At 38.8% G+C, this 23,347-nt stretch overlaps 1 protein-coding gene across 36 annotated transcripts in view; it reads left to right on the forward strand.

The window, feature by feature from the left end:
• DLG2 (discs large MAGUK scaffold protein 2) overlaps nt 1-23,347 on the forward strand; it is a 988,777-nt gene that overhangs the window by 366,578 nt on the left and 598,852 nt on the right. Inside the window, exon 1 of one of the 36 annotated variants that reach the window (XM_030286527.4) lies at nt 4,465-5,348. The exons of 32 other annotated variants lie outside the window; for them this stretch is intronic. In XM_030286527.4, the coding sequence (XP_030142387.1) occupies nt 5,247-5,348 (102 nt within the window). In that variant the 5' untranslated portion in view covers nt 4,465-5,246. Of the gene's footprint in view, nt 1-4,464; nt 5,349-23,347 lie in introns of those variants that run through there. 3 more of the 36 variants (XM_030286593.4, XM_012569900.5, XM_012569902.5) reach the window with 3 other exon arrangements.

The following is a 23,347-nucleotide window of genomic DNA, read 5'->3' on the forward strand; positions in this document are numbered from 1 at the left end:
ATTATCCTTTGGAACCAGTTCAAACATGGTTTTGCATGAGGTGTAGGAAGATGACAAATTAGCAGCTCTTCAGCTGGTATCTGGTGCCTGTGGGGTCTTTCCTAGGCAGACTTGAATGATATGTGCTCACAGCCCATATCATATCAGGTGGGACCATATCCTGGACTGCATCAAGGGAAGTGTGACCAGCAGGTTGAGGAAGGTGATTCTCCCCAGCTACTCCATCATAACTATGGTGAGACTCCCCCTGGAGTGCTGCATCCAGCTCTGGTGTTCCCAGTGATGGAAAGGCATGGACCCATTGGAGCAAACTCAAAAGTGATCAGAGGGCTAGGATGTCTCTCCTATGAGGAAAGGCTGAGAGTTTAGATTGCTCAGTCTGGAGAAGAGAAGGCTCTGTGCTGCTGCTGTTAAAGAGGACTGTGTGAAATATGGGAACAGAAGTCTTCTCAGGTTCTGTTGTGATAGAACAAGGGGTAATGGTTTGAAACTAAAGGAGACTATATTTAGACTAGATATAAGGAAATTCTTTTTTTGTCCCAGTGAGGGTGGTGAAACACAGGCACAGGTTGCCCAGAGAGGTGGTGGATGTCCCATCCTTGGAAACATCTAGGGCCAGGTTGGACAGGGCTTTGAGCAACTTGATGTAGTTGAAAATGTCCCTTCTTGTTGAAGGAGAGTTGAATTACATGGCCTTTAAAAGTTGCTCCCAACCCAAACGATTCTATGATTACTGTTCCAAAGGGAGATGGATTTTCAGGCAAACTAAGCCTAGGCTTCTGATACTCACCAATATACAAAAATAAGCAAAATAAAGGCTTGATGTCCCTTGTACACCCCAAAATGACCAGCTCACAAAAAGTGTAGACATAGCTGCAGTCCTTGAAACACCCTAAGTGAAGCCTCTGTAAAGACAGAACAGCTGTAAAAAATTTGGTTTAGACTGAGGTGTGAGACTGTTTTGTTCTTAAGGAACATGTGAGACAGTTGTGTGCAGTCATTTCTATTTTGATGGGGGATCTTTCAAGTTTGTTTTATATTTATGTTCTCTGGTTCCCTTTGTATGTGTTGCCTGTGGTGCAACAAGCTTTTTGTTTTTTCTTTTATCTGATTCTTTGAGAAGACAACGTCTCTTTAATCACTGTCAGAACCAGGTTTAGTTTTTAAGTGGTTTGATTAGTATTCAGGGACTTCAGAGAGCAGCAAAGAAAATGGTTTTGAATTCTAACATAAGATTAGAAGCAAGTTAATAATCATATACCTTGTCTAAGGGTTTATGGATCATCATGATCTTCTCATATCTAATGGATGTTATAAGGGTTAATGGAATTTTTAATGATATAGCAATGGAACAAAAGGTTGAGTTGTGAAATCAGGGAAGGGGAAATGCATAAATATATACCATAGTAACCAAAACTTAAGCAATCTTCTCAACAGAAACATCAGAGGATTAAGAAATCCTAAAATTAAGCATCCTAAAATAGTCAAAGGTGAATACTTAAAAATTCTTTGTGACTTTCCAGGTCTTTTTTTAATTTTTTTTTTAAACTTACATTGATCTTCTTGTTTCTCATGTGATATGTCAGGTGTAGAGCTAAGCATTGCTATCTGAAATAACTCCAGTAGAGGAGAAAATATATATACACATTAAGTGAGAACATACCATGCAAGTATGATCATAATACTTTCTGAAATGCAACTCAGTTGCAAGTTAATTGATCTATTTCCACAAAATGTTGCACTGTGAAAGGCAGACATCTTTGGAAAACCTGGAGTTGAAAAGTTGCCAGCTTCCAGAGGGGTTGGTAGAACAGGAGAGGTCTTATCAGACTGTGGCTGTGAGCAAGTGGCTGGATCAATGCACTCAAGCCCTAAGAAGGCTGGAGGGCTCAAAACACTGATCTGTGGATTCTTCATAGAGTTACACTCACAATTTGTGTTCTTCTGCATATTCCTTAGCACAAAAATGTGGACAGAGATTTTCAAGAATCCTTACTCCTGCAGTATAACTATGAATTAAATGTCTTTCCTGGCAAGTGGCAATATACTTGTGCATGTGATGTGTGTTGTTGTAAAAAAAGAAAATGCAGAGAAGGATCTCTGAGCAAATGCTTTCTTATGGCATTTTTCTGTACGTGATTGTCACTTAATGGAAATAAATGTCTTGGCCAATTGCAACATGAGTTATTATTCAAATCTGTCACTGGAATAAATCTTCCTGTTCTGAGATTTTCCCAAATGACTGTGTATCAGGCAACTGTTTTTCACTTGAAAGCAACAATTAGCTCAAGTGTGACGGGATGAATTTCGTGCCTTGCAAAATACTTGGGTGCTTGCTGTTTGGTGTATCTTAACACTGAAATGAAATCACAGGTGAAACCTGTTCTGATTGAAAATCTGCAATAGTGGCAGGGGCTGGGGAAGAAATGGGACTTTTAATGGTCTTCCCTTTTGAAAACATGAACCAGCTGAATGCAGTAAGAGCGAAATGGTCCAAGAGCGTAACTAGCTGACTGTCTTTCCCTTCTTTGAAACTGGAATTTGGAACTAGATGCAGGTGATTTTAATTAGTCCATATGCATATTAATCAGAAATCACATTTGTGTGCTTGAGTTTGATTTTCAATCAGGACATCGTGTTGAAAACATTGAAAAGTACAGATGTGATAGATCCTTCTCTTCGAAATGCTAATGATTGGTAGATTGGGAATCACTGAAATCTCTAAGATGGGTGGCTATTGGAAGGGCCAAAATAGTTTAATAGCACAGTTTTCAGGGATTTTATAGTAGTGTCTCCTAAAAATATTGCCATGCCACCCCCATCCCAAATTAATGTTTCTAAGGCCAGTGATGTAGTGTGCTCACACCTTAAGGTAGCACTGTGATTCATGTTTTAATGATAGTGGCTGCTGGCTGTAACTATGGAATATATTGTCATGGAAACTACGCTTTTCTATATTTACACCAGTGCTGGTTATGCGAGAGACAGTGCTTGAAAGAAAAATCTGTATAATATATAGCTTAATAACAAGGCAGGCAAGCTAGGAATAAACAGATCAAAGATTCAGCAATGTTACAGCTGCTGTTTGTCACCACAGTACTTTTCTAAACAGGCTCTGTCACTGTTCCAGAGGAGTGCTGCTGTGATGTCACTTTGGGCTTGTGGGTCACACAAACTCAGGTTATTGAACAGCTGACTGGAGGGCATCCGTGCAGTGAACTCCCATGGCACACGGGCACACGTCCAGGCTGGTCGGGAGAAAAGTGTGAGCTGAGTGAATTGAGGACAATGGTTTGTAAGAGCTTGTTATTTGCAAAAAAGAAATCTTTAGAAATGGACTTGGGCTGTAACTCTGACAGCAGTGGAGCAGCTCTATCTGCCACTTCCATCTAGAAACTGCTGTAATTTTACTGAACTTGGGTTCTTGTGAGTGCTAAGTTCAAAAATAGAGAGTGAGAAATAATAATTGTAAAACATTATTCCAAGATGGAATTTAATTGCACACTAAAATTGGATTAAAATATAGTAATTGTATGGTGCAAGAGTAGGAGCAAAGATGTTTAACAAATTGTTTATTTTATGGCTTTGAACTTATACAAAGTAAGGGTAAAATATACTGAAGAAATTCTACTTAGTGTAGATGTATGCATGCACACATTTATCTATACTTATATAAACACCAAATCTTAGTAGAACATGTTTCCTAAGTTAGGGTCTGTAGTCTCAGGCAGCTTTTTAAAAAAAATCCTGGGTTATTCATCCTCTGTACTGCTTGATCTGGCTTCACACCGGGACCTCCATTTGCCGTTTTCTCTGTTCTGTTGTATAACAATTTTCTACTTTGGGTTTGTTACAGAAAACTGTTTCAGTTGTGACTTAAGAAGTCACTTGCAATTGCCAGGGAGACAAGCTGCTCTCATTTCTTTAGAAAGAGTTTCTAATTTGATGGGCAGAGCTTAGCCAGTCACAGAAAGCAGGGTCAGGGCGCTGTGAACAACTGCTTGGTTTACTTTGTTATCAGCTGTGAAATCATTAAGGACATCACTTTACTTTCCATTTTGTATTTTACTTTTCATTTTGTATTTGTGTCTGCTATGACCAAACCTAAACCTGGAGGATACATTAATCCAACTTTTGATATAAATAATCCTCTTAAAAAGCACAGCTAGTGATTTGTTCATCCAAGTGCTTTATTATGCATTTTAAGCTGGTGTTGCTTTAACTGAAGGAGCAGCGACAGCTGTAACAGAATCCAAATAAGCATTATGCTCCCAAACTTCTTTAATTATTGTTTTTCTGGTTTACAGCAAGATATTTGCAGGTTGCAGGATAGCAGTACTAGCTGGAGACGGTAGTTACACTGCCTCCAAAGCGGAGTTTAAAGAGCCTTGACTTTTTAGCTTCCTGCTGGTGCATTTTCCGTGTAACTTCATATCTTTATTCAGTGTCTCCTGCAATCCTTCAACCTGTCTATTTGTAAATTTGTGCCTGGAGAAAGCTCCCATGTGGCAAGCTAGGATTGGATAAATGTTGCTTGTATTTCTCTTATTACAAACTCCCAGCATCTGTGATTTTCAGCTCTGAGTACAGTTTGTTTCCTGCTGAGATTCATCTATTTGGGGAAAGCAAAGGTCATCGCTTCTCCGGAGTTGCGACTGATTTGATTCTTTTTCACGGGGAGGCGCTGGGAAGGGAATCCTTACTGGAATGCATATTGATAAAGGCTGAGGATCCTGGCTTCTTAGATAAGTCATTTTTTTTCTCTTCTCTCCACACTATGACTATGTATTGCAGCAACTCACTGGCTTTTTACCAAATCAGGAGCTGCAGTATTTTTCTTCCGATGGAATAATTTCAGCCCACTTCAGCTAGCATGACAATCTTATGTGATTGTTATGAGTAGGCGTTTACATCCTTTTACATGCTAATACTGCCACACCTGCTAGTCCCCCTCATTTCCATTTCTCTCTCTTTTTTCCTTTTTTTTTTTCTTTTTTTTTTCCCCCGATGTAAAAACTAATTTCCCAGAGGAAGGGAAATCCTGAGATCGTGATCGTTGTTGCATCGTTGATTCACCAACAAAGAAGGGGATGGCTGAATGGGACCCAGGTAGAGATTCAAGCAGGCTGCTTCTGACCAGCAAGAGGAAAGCTAGCTGTTGAGCAGCATATGTTGCCACTCCATGTGCTGTGTTAGCTACTTGTTTTCAGCCTTCAGTAGGCTGCCACTACTGCAGCACTAAAGGAATGTGCCCTATTGTTAAAAATCCTGACTGCTTTACACCAATGATTTGCCACTGCAAAGTTGCATGCACCAACAACACTTTATCGTTGATGTTTGGATGCAAGGTAGGATGTGGTTAATGTATTTAAATGCATGCTGTAACTCCTTTGAATATCTGTGCTGTTTAATTTTGTGTCTGACTAGAGATTTCAGTGCAAATTGCGATCCCTTGGCTGTAAATTAGGGCTTACAGCCGGTATGTTTTAAACGCCAGGGAAAAAACAATCAGAACTAAAGCTTTCTTATTTCCCAGGGTTATACGAGCAGAGATTTACACGGGAGAATTACGGATTATGAAGCATTTGTTTTAGAGTTGATTGTATACTTAGCTAACAGTGCTAAGATTGCTAAACCACTACTCTGCTATTTGCCTGGCTTTATTGATTTGGATGTGTATACTGTTATTACAAAGCACAATCCAGCAAGACTAAATGTATTTTTTTCCACTTATATTGCTGACATGGTTTTTAACCAGAATAGCAATAGTGAAGAATACAACCCTGCATTTCTCTGTAAGAAAGAATAAAGTAAGCTACTGATCCCATTTTTAGGTCTAGAGGAATATATTTGTTTTCTTTTAGGGACTGGACAATAATTTAGTTTTCCATTTAAATTTAAATCATAAGGTGGCGCAGTTAGCCAGAGAAGTTTTTTCCTGGCTGTGTAATGCAACCCCATCCCAATTTTTTTAACAATGGTGTTGGATTGGACTATATTTACCCCACATACATCCTGGCTTGACATTTGAGTATAACCAATGTTTGTTATTTTACTGAAATATTTCTGAATTGATGACATGTTTTTAAAACTTACTGTCTTTGGGGAAAAAGTTTTGTTCTTGGATCACTGGGTCAATCATAATGATTTCACAAGGGGGTTACATATTTTGTCCCATTCCTTTTCCTTGCTCTCCTTAAATACTGGATGATATAAAAACTGTTCCTCTATGTCTGAATAGGGTAGGAAATGAGCAGTTATTAAAAAAAATAGTGTCAGTAATTACTTAAAATCATTAACTTCATACTTGAACTTTGCTAATCCTCAAAAATAGATAAGCTGCAAAAATAAAATTTTAGTTATACAGTCCACAAACTAGGGAACACAGTATGCTTTGTGAGTTCTTATAGACAGAGTAGCCTAAATAAAATGAAAAGACTTTATGGAATAGGTTATAGATGACTCAGTGCTGCCTAGACATATATCAGCTAGAAGTTAATGACAGCTCATGTATTGCTTCATGTAATACCCTAACTCAAACTTGGTTATAGTCAAACACAAATTATTTGTGTACTTTCTGCTTTCCCTCTGTGGCCTGCCTATATGTCTGGTTACTTGAGGTTTCCTTAAACTAAAGTTTCTTGTTTCTTCCCTTCTGTTTTAAATAGGTAAAAATATGTTCTACTAATGAAAGGGTTATAATTTAATTGCTGTGTCATGATGCCACTAGTGATAAATAGCATTAAGAGTTTATCAGATCAGAGGCTCTGTTAATTTGCATTTTTTAAATAAGAATTTTTTTTAATTTTACCTTTCAAACCTTAAGTCCTCTTGTTTTCAAATGTTAAATTCTAATTCATAAAGGTGAATTGTTAGTCAGAGGAAATTAAATACAAGCCACCCTTCTACAAAGATAGGCCAGTGGCCTAGGGACTAGTATCCAATTCGTATTCCTGCCTGTAAGCATGATTTTCAAAGGATATTCTTTGATGCACTTAAGTTCTTTCAAGATTTTCAGATCCTGTTCGGAGGAAGCAAGAGAATAAAAATCATAAATTACAAACTTTTTTTCCCCTCATCTTTCTTTAGTGCTTCAGGCTCATTACATTAGTCACAGTCAATGTTTTATCTTCTTGTGGTGGTGTATGAACTACTTCTGAAATGAAATGTGGATGTGTGGAATAGTGATCATTTTCAGAGAGATGAGGAGCACAAATGAATTTATTTATCTTGGGCTGGTTCAACATGTGTCCAATTAGTATGCTTTGATACCACCATCAAGCATGCACGAGTTACGCTGGTAAATGTACGGAAATCGCCTCACTTCAAATACCTTTTTCTCATTTTTGTTGGTTCTGCAGCCCATATATAAATTCATGACTCTTTGCTCTGAACATTTATATTTCTAAATTTATGGGTGCAGATCCATTGTTAACAGCCAAAGAAGTGTGAATAAGAAGGACTGTTTCTTTTTAGGTGATGTTTTAGTCATATGGCATGAAGTCATGGATCTAAGCATGCTCATAATATTATGACTTCTAGAATCACGTGGTGCTTGAACTCAGGAAAGAGTGCAATATCCTGAAATGATTCTTTATATTCTGGGTGACAGAGGAGAAAATAGGTCCTCCTAATATAAAATCTAGATAGTGGAATAGACAACTGAGGAATTCAAAGTACAGGCACATATTTCCAAGTGCTAAAATGTTATTAACTGAGTCCTTTCAAAAAGACAGGGCAAGTTACAGTATTGCTTACACTTTTGATTTGCAGTTTTAAATTTTGTGTTACATACAGACTTCTTTTTCCTGTGGTCAGAGAAGTGAGTGAGAGAAATGCACCACCTCAGAACCATCACCTGTTTTATCTGTTCCCCATGCAATAGTTGTACTATCTTTTCATTCTTAGCAGGTGGTGCCAGGGAATTAGTGTGGTGGGGCAGGAAGAGGGTGCACATCTTGCCACACCATAGGCTGCAAAGAAGGTCAGTGGCAGAGCTCTCACTGTGCCCATGGAAAGCTTTGCTTGTCACCTTGATTTCCTGGATTTTGATAGCTGTCCTTGTCCTGGACCTTTCCTTTCAGTGATGTCGAATTTTGTGATCCTTGACTTAGGAAGTGCAAAGAATTCAGAGGAGTTTAATTTGAAAGACAGGTCAGCATCTATCTGAATTGCCACGATTGCACTTTTAACACATTTGAAGACTTGTTCAGTTTCTAGTAGGGAAGTATCCATGTTCCCATCACAGCAGCACAGAGCTGAAGCAGAAACAGGATAAGCAGGTTGTAAAACATGGCCCTCAAGTGCCAGCAGATGCTGTGCAGAACTGTCTTTTTCATAATCTTGCAGGTTGGCACATGACTGCTTCTCCCCTGGGGCCATTAGAAACTCCACAGCTACTGGACAGGTTCGTGTCCACAGATTGACAGAAGGCTTGTGTGTAAAACAGACCCATGTTCATGCATCTCCTTTGAGATGAGTGCACAGGCAGATATCAGATTCTCACTGAAGAAGCTGAAACCTAAATGCATGCTAAAATGCCAGTATGTGCTTACTCACTTGCTGAATTGTTTGTTCAGTATTGCAGAAGAGTTATCTCCTGGCTCTTAATATCCTGTTCATTTTGCTCTTATTAAGAGTTCTGGGAAGGAATTTTCAGGTTGACTGACACGTTTCTTAAATTACATTTCAGTTCTGACTCTCAGATGGAAGTGTTATTCTGCCTTACCTCTTTTGCTTCTATATATTGAAAATAGATATTGAGGAGATTCCATTGACTTGTCTGTTTGTTGACCTTGACCAGCTATTTTGATTAATCCTACTTTCCTTTTGATTTAGGTTTATTTTTATATCTGTCCTAGCATAATTTAATTCCCTTTTAAAGGGATAAGATATACTTACCTCTCTTCCCTGTCTCCTCTCTTTCCTCCTAGCACATTTATCACAACCAGTCCTCCAGCAAAATAGTTGTTTTAGGTAGGGTTTTTTGCTACTATTTCTCAGTTTTAGCTGAAACAGCCAAATAGTGACATATTACACTATCCAAGGTGAAGATGCAAGTAAATGTTTCTTCAACTGCCAAAAACTTCTATGTTCTGAAAAATTATTGGAATGCAAAAGATTGTATTATTAAGACAAACATTAAGTAGTAGTACTGAACATCTTGACATTGCTATTTATTATTTTTATAATTATCAAACTGTTAAAAAGCTAGTAGTTTTCTGTACTGGTATTATTAGTCTCTTTAAGGAACTCTGGTGTGCCACTTAGTTCTTAATTGGAAATATTCTCTGTATTGTCATAAGTTAGACCTGGCTGCTGTAAGGAGCATCAGTTTGAGATGACAGGAAAGTACTTCTCCAACTTGGTATGGTACATAGCAGACCTGCTTAAGGCCTCGAGTGCTTTAGCTTCTTTATGTACCCACATGAATTCAAGTGCAATGGATACAACTAGATAGAACATTCATTCAAATTCCAAATGATTTTTTTGACAATCTCCCAGCCCTACCCATGTATCCTGATTTTTTTTTGCATTACAGAGTAGGCTTGGGTTGTGGAAACAGGATGCCTTTTTGATGAAAGTAAGCAGAAACACACCAAGTATTCTGCAAAATCTTACATGTATTCAGCTTATAGAAGCAGATTAACACTATTTCAAAGGAAAACCCAAAACGCAGGTGTGATGCTGTGATTGAGCCCTTCTTATTGGCTCTTCATTCTGTGGATCCATTCATGCTGCTTGCTGATGTGTACCTAACCTCTGACTCCACTGATGTATTTAATTTTTTTGGGGGGCCAGAACTGGAGAGATGCAAAAATACAATATACCCGTGGTCATGCTGACTTCTGTGATCCATCTGTAGAGACTGGTATATTGTGTAGGGTTCCAGAACCCTCTGAAAGAATTTGCTGCCTATTCATGGACAATCAGCAGAGTAAGTCAGCTGGAACACTGCTGCCACTTGCTATGCATAACATTGACAGCAGCACTGAGAAACCTACTTCCACATAAAATTCTTGTTAGGCTACTGTGGTGTTTAAATAAAAGTGCTCAGCAATGGAAGGAGCTACGGAAGAGATGCAGCTTTGCCATTGGCAAGAGGCTCTGAGTATGATCACTTGAGTCACAGAGGATTTGTGCATTAGTGCACAATGCTTAAGGCAGGGAGAGTTTTCTTCTCTGGCATTACAGTTATGCAAGCTGGACATGGGGTGTAAGCCCAAGCAAATTTACCTGGCTGTATCTTTTTATTTCTGTCAGGCATTCACTAACCCCTTGCACTTTACCACTTCTGGCTGAAGAAGAAGTGATAGCTCTCCAGCAGTTCCCACCCATCATCAATGACTATGGGAAAAGAACAACTATACATTTTACTCAAAGGCCACCAGTCTGAGATCTTCTGAGTAGCAAGTAGCAGTTTATGAGGCTGTGGGGAACCCTGTCAGGAACTCCTCCCAGTATTAAAAAATGTATAAAATGGATCCAACTCTTCAGAACTTCTTGCTCCCCACCCCTGAGGAGCACTGAGAGAAACTCTGATATCAGAGAAGAGTAGACTATTACTTTGTAAATGATCCTGAGTTTCTTATCTTGAACTCAGTGTGGCTGCTGCAGAAGTTGATATTACAGGAAACACAGGATGGCAGAAGCTGAAGGAAAGGTAGGAGGCAGCAGCAGGAAGGTTCAGGTGGGGCAGATGGGAGATACCCTGAGACAGTTTAACTTAGGAAAACAATGCTAAAAGTGGCTTTTTTTAAATTAAGATGTCTTGGTTTAGTTTCTAAAATATTTATACGCAGAAAGAAAGTTCTATTGAGGGCGAGATCCCCAATCCCTACATAATTTTGAATCAGTGGCTTTTTGTCCCACATTTTGCCAGGCTAACTTTTTAGCTGCCACCAGCAGCTGGACACTGGGCTGGATGGCTCACAGTGCTCGTTGTCATAGAATCATAGGATGGTTTCTGTTAGAGGGCATCTTAAAGTGGCACTTAGTTCCAGCCTCATCTTGGCGTCATGTTTCTGTCATCACAAGAATGTTCTCTGGTAGTGCAGGATTGGGGGTCTGATATTCATCACTCCAAATTACTTATAATTCACCTAGATCTAAAGGACACAGTGAATGCCCTCAGGACTGTACCTTTGACCACAGAGCCATAGTGGGAAAAGGGTTTCTTTTCTCAGCTAGCACTAAAGAGGAGCTGATTGTTGTGGTTCTTAAGTACTGCAATAAAATTTACCTATGGTAAAAGTAGGGCAGGAGGAACATAGCTAAGGGTTACTGAACATATGGAAGAAGTAGTTCAGAGTTTTCTCAGACACTTAAATATTTTAATATATTTTTGCTTCAAATTATGCATAATAATTACATAAAATGAGGTACTTTCAAATATAAATGACTTGGTGCTCAGCTACATGAGCTGCTTGATTTTGCAAACTAATTATTGACTAAGAGAGGGATATATATAGACATTCATCTTAGCTGTAAGAGATGTCGTAGAAGAGAATGGTAATAAAGTAGTGTTATATAAATATATTTAAGTGATAATAGCAATAGAAGTGAAAACTGTCACTGAACAGTTTTCCTGATATTTGAAAAGTAGTTTTTATGTTTCCAGTGTAGCTGTCAGAAATATTCTCATTATTAAAATATATATATTTATTGCTTTCACTTTTCTGCTTGTGCTTCCTTCAACTTTAAGCATTTGCTATCGTATTAATAAACATGAAGGACAGGATTTTTCAAGAAAGCCTAGCTGGGGGTTGTGCTGAATGTAATGGAAACCTCAATGAGAAGAAAGATTACTGATGGGAATTCGTCTGACTCCCTGTAGAAGTTAATGATCTGTAATCCCAGGAGAGATGGCACAGAATGATCTGATGAAGTATTTAGGCAGTTTGAGCTATTCTTTTGATTCACTTGGCTCTTGAGTGTTCTGAAAGTATCATTGGGAAGTAAAAATCTTCACCGAACTTCAATGAGGAATTGCACCTTTTAGCTACTCAAATGATCCCCACCAAGCCAGAAAAGCAGATTTTATGGGAGACTGGCTCTTGGTAAACAAGACAGTTTTTAATTTTTTCCTTAAGCTGACATCTCAGAAACCTTGATCCTGAGAATCCTGACAGATAATTTTGGGGAGATTTCCTTTAGGGGATGCTGACAGCTGTTCAGTGTAATTAAGATGAAATATGCTAAATGTGAATGTTCAGAAAGTCGTAAGGTGCTGTCAGCACCAAAGTCCACACAGTGAATCACCTGGATGCTCTGTAGATTTATCTGATGTGGTAAAGAGTCTGTGCCAACACATAGTTGCCTGAGAAGGAATGTAGACACGTCACTTATTTGCAGGATATTAGCTCATCCCCCATGGAAACAGGCTTGTAACTTCAGGCCTTGGACCACCTGCAAATATTTAGAATATACCTGTATTTCTAAGTAACAGAGGACTAATGATTATACTCAAGTACTCAATTCCCGACTTTCCATATTGAAAAATTGTTAGATATTTCCCTGGGCTGAATTTCTATGATGATCTCAAGCTCTTCCAAGACGCTTTGTAGATGTGGCTTGAAGGATTGATCACTTCAGAAACTTCTTCCAAGAGGGAGTATGGATGAGACTGCATCAGGGAAGATTACTTGCAGCCTACAGCCAAACCTCTTCCCTCTATCTTCAAACACCTCCCACCCCTTCCCTTTGTCTTTTGGAGATATTTGAGCGTGAAATACATCTTGTGTTCATTTATTAAAGATGCTACTTTAGTAGCAACATGCATGTGGGCCTCTCCCAACCGCTTGGCCTGAGAACCAAGGGTCATGCTGAGAAACTGGTGCATTTAGCATAGTTGATGTAGCATAAGGTCTCAAGAATGATTTTGCCACTCGGATCTTGAAAAATGTAACCAAGAGTTCATATTTAATCTAACCATAACAGCTCCCTCAGGCTGGGTTCATCTGGATCTGCAACCACTGCACATGCGACAGTCCACCTGAAATATACCCAGGTATGCAGGGTTAGAGGTCTGAGCCCAAAGCTGTGAGAAACTTGTGCTGAACTCAGAGACTCTGTGTCCAGCACAGAGAGGTGCTCCACCCTCAAATATTTCCCATCTTAGCTACTTAACCACTTAACCTTTGCCAGCCACATGTGCTTCAAGTAAGAGATGAGTTTAAATTCAGAGAATTAAAAGGATTCATAGATTAAAAAATGAGTAATGCACTCTTGCCTATGACCTTGTAAGGCTTATAACAATGCCCTGTGAACAGTACATTGTTAAACTGTGTTTGTCCTGACCCTTACTCTAATTATCAGAGATACTGTCAGCTGGAAGTGAGATGATTTGAATTTTGTACACATCCTCCCAGGGAAATCCCAGTCTGTGTAAAATATAGTTCCATAACAGGATAGTCACCTCCATAAAACATTGAGAAAATTGCCTATGCCAGAGACGGTTCTGTGACCTTGATTTAGGACAGGGAATGGGAACTCCTTATTTCTATTCCTGGCTCTCACATAGGATTTCTGTTGTGGCCTGAGGAGAACTGTGCCTTGCATCTCTTTCTAGAAAATCAAGTTGATAATACCTGCCTCAGAGGAATGTTGAGAATTAATAGTTATTGTGTGTAAACAGCACTGAAATGAACCATGTAGCTACAATTGTTTAAGGACCTACATAAAGCCATAGTTAGGCAATGACAGGGAGGATATAAGTGAAAACGAAATGACATTAGTGAAAATCAAGTACCTCCTTTTATTTCTTTGTGTTCCTCTTTCCACACTATTTATTTCAGGCATACCTTGAAATTCTATTATTCATCCATTATTTTAGATTCTTCCCCGAGGTCTGAGGTTTCACATCCCCCTTTTCCTTATATCACATTGTTGTAGATGAATTGTAAGTCCCTGCAAAAGTGGATTTGAAAAGTAAGTGCTGACAGACTCTTATCTCCACCCATCCAAGATAGTGCTACTATCATCTCATTTATTATGTAAAATTGCGGAAGGGAAGAAGCAATTTCCAGAACTCTGGTTGAGTTATTTTGCAAAGATTATTTAAAAATAGTTACAGAATGATGGTACCCAAGGAAGGAAGATGAAAAGCAGGTGAACATACACCTGTTGCAAGGGGGCAAATCAGTAACTGCATCATGCAAATCTTGTGAGTATTCTGGAACTGTGGTTAGGCTGATCATTGGGGGGGCAATTCAGCCCAGTTCAGAGGACCATGTGGCTCTCAAACTGTATATTATATCCCAGGTTCTGCAGTCTACAATAAATTAAGCAAAGTGCTGTAGAGCTGCATAAAATTCAGGACACAACGATGTGCAGAGCTGTGAGGGAAGGTCTTTTCAATGTTTTTGTAGCAGTTTTTGAAAGTTCAGAAGTTGAAAGTTCTGAATGTTGCTCACTGTACCTATAAAATATACTTTTCTTGCTTGTTTCTTTCCCTTATCTGTGTCAGTCTTTGTGCTCAGATTCCTGGTACTTAGCTTAAGAAAGATAATAAATTGGCTGTGTAGGAACAAAATACTTGGCAGCATAAGAAGGCATAGACCATTTTGCACTGGCAAAATTAACTGAGGACTAGTATTTCATATAAGGTAGTTTGGGATATAAAATAACCAGGGCAATATGTTTTCATAAGGTAAAATTTGGTAATACATTTTGAAACATGTATTCCTTCCCAGAACAATTATGAAAACTCAAGGGAGGAGGTGAGAGCAGAGGAGGGAGAAGAAGTTGACCTAGAAAATGCACTTGTGGGTCTAATTTTGTGTGTATATACGTATTACAGGGGGGACTGTTGCACCACCTCCTCAAAGCCCTGGTGTTTTGCACTCTTTACTATATACATCAGCCCCCACGTGAGTTCCAGACATGCAGGTCTTTAGTTTTTCAGCATTAAGGTTATGTCTTTTCAGTGCTTGAAGATCACAGCCCTGTAAAGGTGTTGGAAGTGAGGAGACAGAGGGAATAGAGACTATATGAGATAAACTTTCAGAGGATTGCAAGATCTTGTTATGAAGCAAGAGGTTTTGCATTGAAAGTGTTGTTGCAGGGCCTTCAGGATTGCTTCCTCGTGTCAGGTGCAGTTGCAGGGACAGGGGAACAGCATCTTTCTCAGAAAGCTGGATTTGAACCTCCTTGTATTGGAAGCAGCTTCCTAAAAATTTACTGTCTACAATTGCCTAATATGAGTGGATATGATGTAGAACTCTTACTGCTACTCGACTGCACCATGTTTTGCATTAGCACCTACTACTTTCCTGTGCAATTGCAATAAAAACTTTGTGTGCTGAGCCAGAGAAATGGAGATGCTCTCAAACTAATCCACATTCTGCATGCAAACACCACTGTTTCTTGCCTGTTTTTATTCACCAGGAGGGGCAGCATAGGGCTCCATGACTTAATAAAGTTTCTGTTATTAGATGAGAATTAGTTGTCCTGTAGTCTGATAAGTTTTCTTCTACTGTCTTCAGTTATTCATTAAAGAAAGGAGCCCAGATAGAAATGGGTCATCTCACATTATAAGAAAACATAAAAGTAATCACAGAATCTTAGAAATGTTGATTGGAAAGAACCTCTATAAATGACCTCATCCAAATTTCACTGAAAGCAGGAGAAATGAGAGGTGATTTAGTATGCAGCTGGACACCTCTCTTTGCAGAAGAAATGGTTTGGGTTTAAAGTAATGCCTGGTGAAATATCACCGCAGCTAAAACAGAAGGAAATATGGGAAGCACAATCCCGAATTTAAAACTAGGGAAAGGAAGTTGAAAGTTCTAAATGTTGCTCCCTGTTCTTCCATTGATCTAATTAAGATGTGTAGGAAGTTGATTTGACCTCTGCTGATTAAAGCTGGGAGTGTTGCCAGGGGCCAGGATGGTAGATGTACTTCTGTCACGGGGGTAGGGCATCACCTCTTATGCCTCCATTTCTAAATAAGTTCAGGAAGAGTTTGTGAGACTCTAAGGTTCAAGATCCTTGAGATAATTAGGTGCCAGTCCCCTTGGCTTTTGACAGGAATTAAGTACCTCCTAGGGATCTGCCCATGCAGAATTTCTTTTTCTCTAGTGCTTCCTTTATTCAAGCTATGCCTTATTTCTCCTGTGCTTTACTTTACTTCTCCCATATATATATGCTTTCTCTGCTGTTCCTGGCTCTCACTTAAAATTCACTGTTAGACCCTAGGTCAGTTCATGTGGTTGGTTTGGGTAGGAAAGTTAGGAGCACTCTCCGAGAGAGAATCATAGATAGGAACAGGGATATGTGTCCATAACCTGTTAGATATATGCACATACAAACAAACAGGCCACTGAACTCTGCACTTACTTGGTAGATTAGTAATACTCCCACACTTAATTCTGAAACTTTGGTGACTATAGGCCTTGGATGATGGTGGGTGGGAGAAGCGGAATATCTGTTTAAGGCTGTAAACTGCATTTGAAAGTGTCAAAAATGTTTGTGATGCAGAGTCTATTTGCCTTATATAGAAAATTCATGTTGTCACATCCCTGAAAGTTCTTATGCAAGAGTAAGAAGTCAAACAGGTCTTTGAATACTGCAGTAAATAATATGACTTGTTGTCAAAACCCTAATAAGTTAAATCTAGTTAATGTATTTTAAGCATTCTTTTTTAAGAAGGCTTGAAGTCCTGGAATTAATTGCAACTAAAATTAAAATAAGGTAAGAAGAGGGACCAGATTCTGCTTTTATTTTCCTGCACAATTTATTCTTCTAGTTAGATGATGAGAAGCTGATGCAGAGACACGGACTGATACTGTAGTGAAATACCTCCATGTTAGTAATTCCAGATTTGGCTAAACCTTGTGAATAACTGATTTAAAGACCAAGGCACAGCACTTAATAAGATCAATTCCTTCCTGGAGTTTAGCTGCAGAAATTATGGTTAGGACTTTTTATTGAGTTGCTTTTCTCAGACCTCAGTCAGACTTGGTATCTAAAGAAATGTGGTTATTTGGTCTGAACATATTGATGTCTTTTTAAGTGGCACAAGACCCTGTCTTCTCTTGCTTTTTCTATCATAAAATAGCTCTACAAAGCATCAAATGAGTATTAAGTATAGCACTACATGTGGTCCCTTTGTATCTGTTGGATTTTAGTTGAATTTAGGACACAACATTTACCAAACAGGACTACTGCAGTCATGAATTAGGTAGCCCTTTTGAATACAAGTCACAGCTTGCAAAACTGATAAATTAGAGTAAACACAGCATTTCATTAGTGTTCCTTAGGTATTATATTGTTATCTTCTGCATGTGAATAAAAGTTCTGATAATCTTCATTCACCAGCTGCAAAGCAAAATTCATTTTCATGTTGTGACTAATACGGAAGGGTTTCTTTTCATTCAAAAAGACTGCTGTGTACCGCAAAGAATAAGAAAATAATGAAGCTGTAGCAGGACAAAAGAGAAGGTGCTGAGAACTGGAAAGAGCTGAATGCTTTTTGAACATGTAACTCTTCAAGTTACATTTTCTGTGTGAACTTTTGAAAATGAAGTGACTTTCTCCCCTTTATAATACCATGTTTGAACCTATGGTGTGCAAGTAGAATAATTCTATGTCCGACGCATGATTATCTAATGATACTTAAAGTTACAGTGCCATTCCCAAAAGACCACCTTAGAGGTTCATATTTATGGTTTAACAGGTGAGATCCCAAAAGAAGAGCAAAGTATTTTTTTTCAATGTGTTTTCGCTAACACTAAAAAATATGAGCTATAATTAAGCACTCTAAATATGAGCAGAGATGCCTGAGCTCGACAGCTTTTTGTTTTGAAACAACCACCCTCCAGGTGGTGGTGACCTTCTGGCAGTGTTTGTTATCAACTGCAGCTGTTTTCATCCCTTCCTTTGGCTGTAGATGCGCCACTCTGCTTGCCTGCAGAGATTATACAAACAACCATTTAGCATCTTGCTCTGAGTTACCACTTGACCCCTAAGGAGGGTGCAGACTGCTTAGAGACACATTGACTTGCTGCTGTTCCCTGCTCCGAAGTGCACTGTTGTGCTCAGCTGCTGTCTACACAGGTCAGGTTCAGGTGCAATCCCACAAAGGAAAACACACTTCAGAACAGACGCACTTTGGAAAACTGGCAAGTGGAAAAGGCTGGGAATTATTTTAAGGAGCACTGTAACTGTTGCTGTATATTTTTTTTTGTTCCAGATACCTACATTTAAGAAAATCTTTTGTAAGTGTATTGAGAACTTCTAGTCACTAGGCTTAGGGAAAAATTATATTGAGCTGTTCGATATTTGTGCTGGGAATGCCTCTGGAAATGGGCTGCTCATATCTGTTGTATACATTGTGTGGGTCAAATAAGAGAAGACTAGGGAGCTTGTCCCATGGGTCTTGGTGACAATTCTTTTCTTCTTCTTGCCTCAATGCATTGAACAGAGATCTCTGTTTAGGCTACCCAGCTATTTCAATCTGCAAGTCCTGATCTTTTGAGACTTTAGGAACAAAGCCAAAACCCTTCAGGTACCAAGAGAGGCTTTGGCTTACCTAGAGACAAGATATCTGTACTGTTCTTCAAACTATTCTGAAAGCCTCATATGAGTAGTATAGAGTAGTGACTGGGAGGTCTTCAGCAGGCATGAAGGGAGAAATATGAAACCGGGGAAATATTTTTAGTTTGGATTAACCTTCTCTTGAATCCAGTTGAGATTTTTGTTGGATTCCAAAGTTTGATACGAACTTTTTAATGAGAAGCTTTAGGTCTGGGCTTTCTTCTTGGAATTTCTTTCCTGGAATGTTTTTCTTGTATATATGAAAGACAAGCATGGATAACAGCAATGAAATTAGAAAATACCTGGAGTAGTCCTTGTGTGTGGGTGGTTTGTTTGGCTGTGTTTTGTTTTCCTGGCTTGAGGAACTGTACGTTTGTTCTTTTATCTTGGAAATGTACATTTCTTCTTTTAACTTGAAAAGAAAAATTCTAAAAACCAAAAACAGCTTCAATTTGTGCTCTGCTGTTCCACTTTCTAAAGATGCAATGTTCTGTTTTCAAAATAAAAAGCTCCTTTTCTCTAGAAAATTTTACAGTGTAGTTGAAAATCCAAGAAATTCATAATATGGTCCTATCTTCATCTATGATAGCATAGTAGCCTATCTTCCTATGCACCCACTTGATTTTTCAAGGGCGCCAATTGGGTACTCCAAAGCTGTAGTGCCATTGATTGTCATTCAGCCTCCTGTGAGTAAAATTATATTTGTTGTTATTGTATCCTTCAAGCTGACTGAGCTAAGCAGTGGTGTGTAGCTGTTTACTCTTATCTCCATAAAATGTTAACCCTTGACTCAAGGAGACAATAGAGCTCTGATTTCTTCTATTCCTGGCCCTGCCACAGGCTTCAGTGTATGACCCATTACTAAATCTACAGGCATATTGCAATATTGCATTATTTAATGCCACTACCTAGTCCTATTTTGGTACCATGATTGATGCTTTCAGGTGATTTGGTTTTATGTTGATTTCAACAAAATCTGCAGCAGTATTGCCATTGTGTGGGCACCCATATGGGATTGTATTAAGCAAGTACTCAACTGCAGAAATATTCTTTCAGTCAAGTCAGTGACAGAGGCAGGAACAAAGCAAACAGAGGGCTAAAGGAGGTACCTTTTCTCACCAAGCTTCTAGGCTTGAGCATATCCACTACCAAAAGTATTTCTGATTATCACTTTAAGGGAAAAATGTTAATATACAAGATCTAATTACCTCTGTCTAAGCTGATACGCCTACAGCACCTTTTACATAACCCAAACACTTGAGTTCCAATTATACAATTATATTTTAACATATATTAAGTGGTATTCCTTTAGGGAGGAGACTTACACTGAATATTTTCACTGAATTCCTTTCTCAATATGAACATATATATGGTAGGATCTCATTTAATTACAGTGCCAAAAATGTGAATGTTTTTGTTCCTTTTCCCTTCAATAAATAAGCTGGCTCTTCAGAAAGTCAATTTTCCATGTCTTCAGCACTGACAGCAGTCTCTGTATGTGTATATCAAATGTAGGCTTTGAAGCTCATGTTCTTGGGGTCAGCAGTGGCCCATGACTGCAATTAGATCAATAATGATCTCTCCATAATCAGTGTGAGTATCCTCTGCTTTGCAAACAGCCTATGGCAAGGTCCAGCTCTCTCGAGAAAGCAACGTGCTCAAACAGGGAGGAAGGGCTGCTGCTTATTTAAATAGGATGTCTTGCTCTGAAGGTTGATAGCACAAAAAGTTGTGTGTTCCCTTACTGAAAAGGCAAAGGTTTCCAATGACCCTTCTTCTTTTCTGATAACTTCATGCAACTTCTGTAAGAGACAAAAGCCCTTGTCCAGACGACTTGTTGACGAAGGCTGTTTGCTGCACTTTCAGTTGTTAATATCAATGAGGTTTGTAGGTCAGCTCTTCTGAAAACCCAGAGCCTAAGTTTAGAGCAAGGAGTCTGAGTGTATTCCTATGCTCAGAGCTAACTCAAGTTTTCAGAACATCCAGGAGAAGTTGGGACTTGACCTGAAAGAGCATAGGAGAAGAAAAGAGATGAACCAAGAAATGACGAGTTTGAGGGCAACCCTGGTGAGCAAGGCTGGGGACTGCTTGTACTCCCCATAGTGGATTAATAAATATATATGGGTGATGGCAACTGCTGGAGGGGAGGAGTCAGGTCCCAGAAGTGTTCTGCTTCTTTCTATACCTCAGCATCAGCCTATGCTAGGGCTGGCACAGCCTGCAGTTCAATGGCAGAGTTTGTGCTGAGTTTACTGCTGCCATGGAGGTTACCTTACCAGCAGCTGAACCACCTTGTTTAACACTGATGCAGTGTTCTCCTTACTACACTGTAGCCATTTCTGCACAGTGACTCAAGTTTAAAATATCCCCTGCTTAGACAACCAACTTTTGGAAATGTTGAATAAAATTATCACATTGGGCTGTACCCATCAGATAAATAGAATTCCTGCCCAAAGAAAATGTGAACATACTTAATTACAAGGCAAAACTGAATCATTATGACATTGTACTTGTGTAATTTTTATTATACAAAGCCAAAAAATCTGGTGGTAAAGTTCCCATGGCAACCTTAACTCAGTTGCCTGTAGGCACTGTGTGTGTATGTTTGTGTAAAGTAGGAACATGCGTTATCCTGGTCAGAGTGTTTTAGGACTTGCTGGTCAGGAAGGTGTTAATCGGACCAGAGATATCATCTTAAAAGTGATTTATTTTTGCTTTTTCTCTAGCAAAGTGTTAAAGCATAAAGGAAATCTTAAATTTCTGTCTGGTCTGATAAGTATTCCTGCTAAAACATAATGCCTGAACCTTGTCATAAATGTGATCTATCACTGCTCAACTTTAGCTGTGCTTGTGGACAGCCATCCTGAAGCCTTGAATCTGAAGAGTGAGTAAGATGAAATTGGCATCCATTTTTTTAAAGTGAGCTCACTAGTATCAAACATTTGGTTACACATTGCACTCTGATGCTAACACTTGACACTGCAGAGCTAATTACACCCATAAAGTTTTTTTCAAGAAAGTTAGACATTGTTTGCCTATCCATCAAGGATTATGGAGGGTGCAGGGATCTGGTGACGTAGCGGAATTGTCCCCATGATGTCCTGACCTGGAGTAACTATCAAGTGATACCCTACAATATCACCTGAGGCAATGGCATTTTCAGGAATCATTCCCATGAAACATTCTCTTAGTCTCTTCATTTCCTTCTCCTGCCTCACCCCGTTCAGTTTTTCCAAAATGTCCCCATCAGCCATCACTGTTTTACAGAGCATGGTGGCCTGATGATCAGGGGAGGGATGTGAAGATATTTTAGGGTACTATTTATTTTTATGACTCTCATGAGATTCCGTCAATGGCATGTTCCTGGTAGTGAGCTTTACAAGTATTATGTAAAGTACTCTTCGAAACTATGGCTTATTATTTTTTTTCCTTTAGCTTTATTTTCAGTGACATAATTCCTCAGGGTGGTGGCTCAGAAAGAGGATTAATACTTTATAGGAAGAACTGAAGGTGTAAAACTTTTCCTATACAAATAAATACACATCCTTGTATCTACTGAATATGACCATATTCTCACTGAACTGCTGTGTAAAGAAAAAAGAGACATTATACATACATAGTGTAAGCATAATGTGTGTATAAATATATCCTGAGCAAACACACAGAATAATAGAAAGATTTGCAAGTTTCTAAAGTCCCCAAGATATAAACCTAAGGACAGAAATTAGCATTCATTATGTTGAAGAGCTCTGAGTATATAAAGCAGATGTAAGTATTAACTCACTAAGAATTCCTCTAAAGAGTGGAGAAATATGAAGCAAGAAACCTCAGAAAAATTCTATCCTATTGTCATTGGGGGTGTGGGATTAAATGTTAGAACAATTCAATTAGGAAATGTCTTTGGATGGTGAATTGCCTTTAAATATAGGATAGCTGGACATACTGAAGTAGAGCAATTATTTCTGTGCTTTAAGTACACATTGTTTTCCTGTGAGTCATGAGGTCAAATAATATTTAGCCTCTAATACTTAGCATCCTGCCAAAATTAAAAAGCATAGAGATTTCCTGCCAACACAATTCTGAGCTGGTATTTTTATTTCCTTGGATGTAGCACAAAAGCAAAAATGTATATTTATGCCCCTGAAGGAACTTGAAAATACAGCACAATTATAATCCCCAGATGTCTTTCATCACAATTACTTTTGTTTGTAGTTAAATTTCCTGAATTTTTTTAGGAGAACGGGTTTGAAATTAAACCTTAAAATCAGGTGGGATATATTTGCAATAAGCGTAATGACAAACCTTTTTTAGATTTTACTGATTCCTCTGGTAGAATCAGTGGATACCTCTGTGCTTATGTCAGTGAGACAGTCTCTGTGTCAGGGGAGGTGACATCAGGTTTCTGTGGTTATTCCCAGCTAGATGAAACCAGGCATAAAAGAGCCCTCCTGCAAGTGCTGTCAGAATAAAGGGATTGCTGAACAGGATTCAGAGAAGGAGCAGAGAAAATACACAGAGGAGGAGAGTGAAACACTTCAAAGCCTGCCTCACCAAGACTAGAATTCTCCAAGAAGGTGGAGGATAACAAAAGTGACCCCACTCTAGTTTTGCAAGCTGTGAATGCCAGTAAAGTGCAGATCCTTTTCTGACAATTGCTGGGTTGAAATCCTCAGTATCTTTGATAATTTTTGTGGTCCCAGCCAAAAAGACTATAAAACTGAAGCAAAGAAAGATGTGGAACAAGAATAATAATAAGCATGGAGTATGGATAGTTACTTATATTCAGAGATACTAGAGGCTGTGGAAGCTG

This window comes from Taeniopygia guttata, chromosome 1, assembly GCF_048771995.1.
Source record: "Taeniopygia guttata chromosome 1, bTaeGut7.mat, whole genome shotgun sequence".
NCBI lineage: Eukaryota > Metazoa > Chordata > Aves > Passeriformes > Estrildidae > Taeniopygia > Taeniopygia guttata.